The 6856-nt window shown below is 35.7% G+C and overlaps 1 protein-coding gene across 1 annotated transcript; it reads right to left on the bottom strand.

Moving 5' to 3' along the window:
- Positions 1-875: 875 nt before the first annotated feature.
- On the bottom strand, positions 876-3314 carry LOC117682760 (uncharacterized). The gene is made up of 3 exons (XM_034451097.2): positions 3180-3314; positions 2118-2141; positions 876-1772 (listed from the first exon to the last, which is right to left on the bottom strand). The coding sequence occupies exons 1-3, from the start codon at positions 3244-3246 to the stop codon at positions 1039-1041; spliced, it is 825 nt and encodes a 274-aa protein (XP_034306988.1). The 5' UTR covers positions 3247-3314; the 3' UTR covers positions 876-1038.
- Positions 3315-6856: the final 3542 nt, after the last annotated feature.

Here is a 6856-nt window from a genome sequence, read left to right as displayed (position 1 = left end):
AGCATTTAGACATACAACTTAGAGAAAGGTCAGAAAAAGAGTTATTTCCCCTTAGCATAGATAAAATGTATATGTACATGTTAGTATCATAATATGAAAAAATATTTTGAAGGGGCATGGTCACGATGTTGGTCAAATTTAATTGTATTATTTTTTCATTTAGAATGCTTTAGGGAATAAATTACTAATGATTAAGTGAAATTTGAGAGTCTTGCGTAATTTAGGAGCAATATACAAGGCTCGCAGTTCTTTATCATGTAAACAAGATTCGTGCCCTGCTTTTGTTTACATAGGTTCAATATACTAGTAAAAATCTTTTTCAAGCTAATGTGTCTATTCATTTTAAGCATAAATAAACAGTCCAGTCGTTTAACACATTCTAAAACTTGAATTTTTAACATTCAAAATGTAAACAAAAGCTTTGTTTACATAGCGAAAAATTTCAAGCTCTGTAACTCGCTTCTAACTATATATAAGAATGTTATCTATTTAAAAAATGCCTAAAAAAATTTGTTTTACCAAAATCGTGACCATGCCCCTTTTAATGCCACAGAAGACACTATTTCCTGTTCACGGGACCTTAACGACCCGACATACATGTATATCCTTCATTAGGTAACATACCTAATAAGTGTTTTATTTTATCGAGGACCCAAACCTTTTAGTACGTGTATGTTAGTCAGTTGAAGAAATATGAAGAAAGAGACGTTACGGCTTTCCATTTGGTAATGGCTGACTTCAGAAATAAATTTGACTTTTACGCTTCACAGACGTATATTTTAACCAAAGAAGTTGCGTCATTCTAGTCCGAGATACTTCAAGGGATAAAACAGTGACTATTATAAAGTGGTCAATAACTCAATGAAGAATTGAAATATAAGATATTAATTTATTGCATGATGTAAGCAAACAAGACATTTCCTGAGTTACAGAGAAAAGAAGAGAGATATGGTCCATCGATGTGTGTGATCATTAAGTACATATATTATAAACCTATACGTCAATTTCATAACCTAGAATAAGTATGCAGTCCCTAAGTTAGCCAGTAAGAGATTGAGCAGGGAGTCCGTTAACCACGTACGGAGCAGCGCACGTCTTGGCGGAATTGTTCCAGTAGAGGTTTGTCGGGCAGTCTACGACATTGGCCTGACCCCAGAGATCGCACTGGATGAACTTGGTCTTGTCTCCTGGATAAGGATGGAACAAATCGTCTGTGGTAGTTACTGTGGATCCAGGTGAAGCGCAGACGGTCTCCAGATTCACGGCGCCGCCAGTTCCGGTGCCAGTTCCGGTTCCGGTGCCAGTTCCGGTTCCGGCAGGGTTGGGTACAACGTTATCCGTTCCGATGTCGTAAACACAAGACAAGCGACTCTGCTCCCAAACCAAACCAGAGGGACAGCTCAAGATATTGGCGTTTCCGAGAAGATCACATTCAATAAATCGGTACTTATCGAAGGCGTAGGCAAAGTAGATATTTCCCTGTGCAAGGTTCGTAGAAGTGCATGGGTTAGAAGTAGGTTTAGATGTGACAACCGGAATGACAACTGGCGCATGCGTGGTGGGAGGAGGAGCCATTGTGGTGGGGACTGGGGCATTGACGGAGGTACATGATGAGGTGGTGGGTTTGTAGGTCAGGCCCTTGGGACATTGAATGATGTACATGCGTCCCAGCAAGTCGCACTGGATGAACTTTGTGGCGTCGCTGGGGTGGGGGTAGTAGATCTTGCCCTCTACGTTGTTGACACACGGGTTGGGAACGTTAGTGAATGCATCTGAAAATGTAAATTTATTGAAATAACTGCATGTAAAACTGATGCCAAATTAATGTATTTATCTTCACAAAAATATATAGGAATATATGGACATTTATATGACGTCCCCAAAGTGTTGAATTACATGTATCTCAAGCTTGCAATATTCGAAAAAATAAATTTAATAAAAATAATCATTAATTATCAATAGTCCAGTGAAAATACCTCAAATACTATGTAAATTTTGAAGCAAAACTGTCCCCAAACAACTTGTGTTACAACTTGATCTTAGAACTAACTTAGCTCTTGTTTTTATGTATATAAAAGAACTGCATCTCTCAAACACACAAAGCAAAGTCAACATACCTGGACAGTTGACTTGTCGCTTTTCTGAAAAGAAAAGAAAAGAAAAAACTGATGTAGTGAAATTGTTTCATAACCAGCTATTTCACTGCTACTTTGATATCAATTCTTGTGATAATACAGTATACACGTGAGGGTTATCCCGCTTTCCTCTTTACCTAATTTAATTTTTATACTAGAAAACTATTTCAGACATATACTAGCTTTTCTCCAATTAAAACATTCTAATTTGAATGTTTTTGAATATCAAAATGAAAACTTTACAGCTATTTTTTAAATTCGCACTTTTTCGAGTGTCAACATCAGTCGAAAAACGGACCTTTTAAAACAAGCTTTAATGGACTTAAAATTCACATAAACAACAAAGTTTTATGCATATTAAGCATAAACAAGAAATACGTGCGAGTTTTTTCAGTTGATAAAGATAGTTGGAATGGGGGGGGGGGGGTGTAATCAATGCCTCAAGGGCCTCTGATGGAAATAAGATTGTGTTAAGTTGTTATCTGCAGTTTGTTTAATATAGTTATTTTGTCTCTGGTGTCAGGAAGTGCATTGATTAACTCATCGACCGACATATATATATATCTACATTATGTAACGTTTACTATAATATAAATATAATAATTATCATTTCATACCTGTACCTAGGCAAATCCGATGCAAACATAAAGGTGTTGCCTATTTTTGTCTTCCATAAAGTCAGAAATTGACAATTTATAAATAAACCAGTATAGGTAACTAATGATTACTAGTATTACTAACATTATTTTCTTTTAGTCAAACCATTTATTACTAATACTTCACGAACGTTTTTATTTTCCTCTATACGATAAAACTACAATGGAAAGGATACAAGAATAAACAAATTTTACAAGAAAAAAAATTCTCAACCAAGTTTCTTTCAATCATCACTCTTTATCAATTGGTAGCAGTTGTTTTGATCTATAGTAAAACTAGGAACCATTTTAACTTTTACACTCGGAATTGACCGTTCCAAGGAGAACGGCTACAATATAGAAGTGTCTTACGGGAGATATTTTAAATATATCTGTACTGACGACTTACCGCGAGATGCCGGTCCAGCCGACACAAGTCCGAGGCAGACGACAGCCACAGTAAAGGCGGGAAACATCTTGCTTGCTTGACAACCCAGAATGCAAAATCCTAAAGACCTCAAAGACTTTATATAGAACTTCTGCTTGGGGGTCAACAAGGAAATATCAAACAAGCAAAGGAACAAAGCGATAACCCCTACCGGGGCATTGTGATATAAGTAAGTCTTACAAGACGTGAGTCGGGAAATTTTCATGTTAAATTTAAAAATGGCTTGAACATGGCGGAGTGCTGCGGATGCTGTTTGTTGGGTACCCGTCTATGGGGCCCCATGGTAAATTCAATTCGTGCCTCGTATTATATTATTATAGGGCGGTAATCATTAACCTAACTAGTTCTCCTCGACCTAATCCTATCGGATATCTGTATTTGTCAACTGGGCAATGACTGGGTGATACGCCGGGCCACGAGCCGGCGTTTCTGAGGGGAGCCATCTACCTATCTACCAAAATTGTTTACAGACATCAAAAAGTCACAAAGACGCTCCTATACTAACCTTACATAACCGCAACACGAAGATTTAGCAGTAATGAACTGATAAAGGTTCAAACAGTTTTGTTCCGTTCACGGGAGCGCTGTCATATGTTTACCGGGTGGGGTGACCGGCTCGCTTAAGCTTGAAATTTACAGTTATAGATGATTCATCATTATCACAAAACGTCACATAGTGGCACTGCCTCTGCCGATAGTTGATGTTGCATTTTATGAAATATCTAAAATTGATATACAATGTTTTATACAAATCGGAATTGGTAAAGTAAACGTATTTCAGTATTATGGGAAATAGAATGGTTGTGGAATTGGATTAACAATTCAACAGTGAATTTTATAAAAGCGGTTTATAAACATTCGACGATTTCTTTAATATCTCAAGTTAATGTGGAGTTTTGATGAATAAATTAAAGAATGTAAAGAAATGCTTGTAAATACATTCTAATAATCAACCTCAAACCCACTTACCATATGAACTTGTGTACACGAAATATCTGTATACATACATGTTTATGCACGTTTCATGTGTGATATTTAGGAATTTTATTATACGCCCAGATACCTGTACATGGGCATTCATTTGTAATATGTATGCACATGTGAACTATGGTGACATTTAAAGCATTTACATTATTAATGTGTGTACCTGTATATATACACTGCATTCAAGAATTGTTTGTAAACTGCTTTACACGCGATGTGGGAATCAACAGCAACCTATATCTGATGATAATAATAGTAGTTGTAAAGTGTGGAAGTTGATATATTTTCACTTTTAGCATACAATCTGATACACTGGCCCAAAATGCAGCGTTTAACAAAACAAACAGGAAGAAGAACAACACATTGTTAACAAGTAAACTAAAAGAAAACACGAAATGCATGATATTGTATAGTATTAAAGCTATGATAGCACACAACAGACGATAGATATGCAGGCGCCTCGACCTTTTTTCCAACTTTATGAATTATTTTAAAAAATACTTTGGTCTGTTTCTCATCAATATTTCAAGGTCTGAGCGACATTGCGTAATTTTGATGATATTTTTGTTTTTGTTGTTTATTCAGAGATCACAAACCTCCCTCTGTGACAAAGAATTTCACGGTGGCTTGTTCTTGTGTATCCTAATATTATTCAAGAAAAAATATTTCAATATAAGGTCAAAAATATATAGGCTGTGGAGTTTACGTTGTCTTTTTTCTGTACTTGAAATACCTTTAGATCCACATATACAATGGATGTGAAAGATGGGGAACCACAGACTGATTAACAGGATCACTTAGCATGCGGGATGGGGGGGGGGGGGGGGGGGGGGTGGGGGGCAGCGGGCAGCAAATTTTCTTAAATTTACATATAATAAATTGAATTATAATGGAGTTGTCTCCCCATTTTTTGGGAGTACGTAAAAAATGGAATGAATATAAGGAAATGCAGAGTGAAATTGAAGTTATAGGATTTTGAAGATTATGGAAATTAAGTTTCCTTTTCCTTTTTTTCCGCTTGTCAAGATTTTTGGGATGAGTCTGTGGAATGTCAATGTGATGGACTCCATAAAAATCAAGATATACACAAGGGTGGACATACATACCGATGTCAATGGTACAATCATGGTATTACTAACGCAGTCACGCATCAGGTACAATCATGGTATAACTCAGTCACGCATAAGGTACAATCATGGTATAACTCAGTCACGCATCAGGTACAATCATGGTATAACTAACGCAGTCACGCATCAGGTACAATCATGGTATAACTAACGCAGTCACGCATCAGGTACAATCATGGTATAACTATAACGCAGTCACGCATCAGGTTTTTTGCAAGGAGTGGGCAAATGTATCCAAAATAAGCGTAAAAAAATGAGGTCTGAAATCGGAGAGTGGACGTGGGATTTTTTTTATCTAATAAGATGGACGGGGTAGAAGAAAATTTGGAGATTGTCGTGCATTGATTTCCCTCTCCCGCTTTTTACCTTATTCTACTGACTGCACATGCACACATCCATACTATTCAAACAGATGTCGATGTTACATGATCATGTCTGCTGTAGTACAAGATATTCGCTCAAAATTATCTCCAAATAAATACGTGAACATGCTCTCATCATTATTATAGAAGATTATATAGGTAGGCTCCGATTGGTCAAACTATTTGGTGATAATTCCATAAAGTTTCACTGCATAAGCTCTTAGTTTGATAATAAGGAGACCCTATGATCAACAAATAAACCATTAGATCTGCGTCAAAATTTTAAATATGATATATAAAGCCATACACTATCTTTAGTACAGAATGAATACAAATATTCTAATCTACCTGTATTTTTTATACAGTCCATCAACTCCTTAATAAACAGCAAACCTTTTTAATCATTGTCTTGCATACTGTCATTTTTCGCAGATCTTACTTTCTTCTCTGTTGTAGAAGAACTCTACAGGTAAAATCATAATATACATATGTTTTGTGTTTATTTCCTTAATTTTTCAGTATAAAATTTACCTTTCTACAAATAATTTATTAGCCGCATTTTTAAATTCGTAGAAATTTTTGGAAGGAATCAGTAATTTCTGACTTCATTTTAAGCAGTCTGTATTGCTGTTAGCGACCCACCAGGGGTCACAGTGCCGATTATAAATCAAGTTAGGTGAAAAAAACAACGTGCCACTTGCATGACAGCTCTATCGCTAAAAAAAGGCTATATATAATAGCAAATGTGATTTAAATTGTCAAAAATTTGTCATTTTCTCTGTGCATGAAAGAATTATGAAATACTCAGACAATTAACTGATAAGAATATTGCAATAAAATATGAATAAATAAGAATTTCAGAGGAAAAATAAAACTTCTGAATTCATCGATTATTGACAATGTTTACGACCCAGACAATGTGATAATGGTTTCGTACCGAATCTGAATTATTTAAAAGTCTTCAAATTCAGAGGCATGACGAATTTTAATTTGAGACAAAGAATTAAAACAAAATTACGATTTCGGAGAAAAAAAAGAATAGATTCTTTGATGCGATCAGGGTTGTTCAAACGAGTCTGGACGATGATATTAATCAATCGTGTCAAAAATGATTTTCCTGTTCAAACTGAAATTTATAAATTGTGGATAAAAGAGAAAATCTAAC

This window comes from Magallana gigas, chromosome 4 (assembly GCF_963853765.1).
Source record: "Magallana gigas chromosome 4, xbMagGiga1.1, whole genome shotgun sequence".
NCBI lineage: Eukaryota > Metazoa > Mollusca > Bivalvia > Ostreida > Ostreidae > Magallana > Magallana gigas.
Note: the sequence above shows the minus strand (reverse complement) of the source record. Positions and strands in the feature narration are given on the sequence as shown.

Bases quoted from the DNA above. Each gene is read 5' to 3' on its own strand.
- LOC117682760 (XM_034451097.2), bottom strand. From the start codon at position 3,246: ATGTTTCCCGCCTTTACTGTGGCTGTCGTCTGCCTCGGACTTGTGTCG. The intron at 2,142-3,179 runs GTAAGTCGTCAG...TTTTCTTTTCAG, and splicing joins GGCTGGACCGGCATCTCGCG to AAAAGCGACAAGTCAACTGT. The intron at 1,773-2,117 runs GTATGTTGACTT...TTACATTTTCAG, and splicing joins GCGACAAGTCAACTGTCCAG to ATGCATTCACTAACGTTCCC.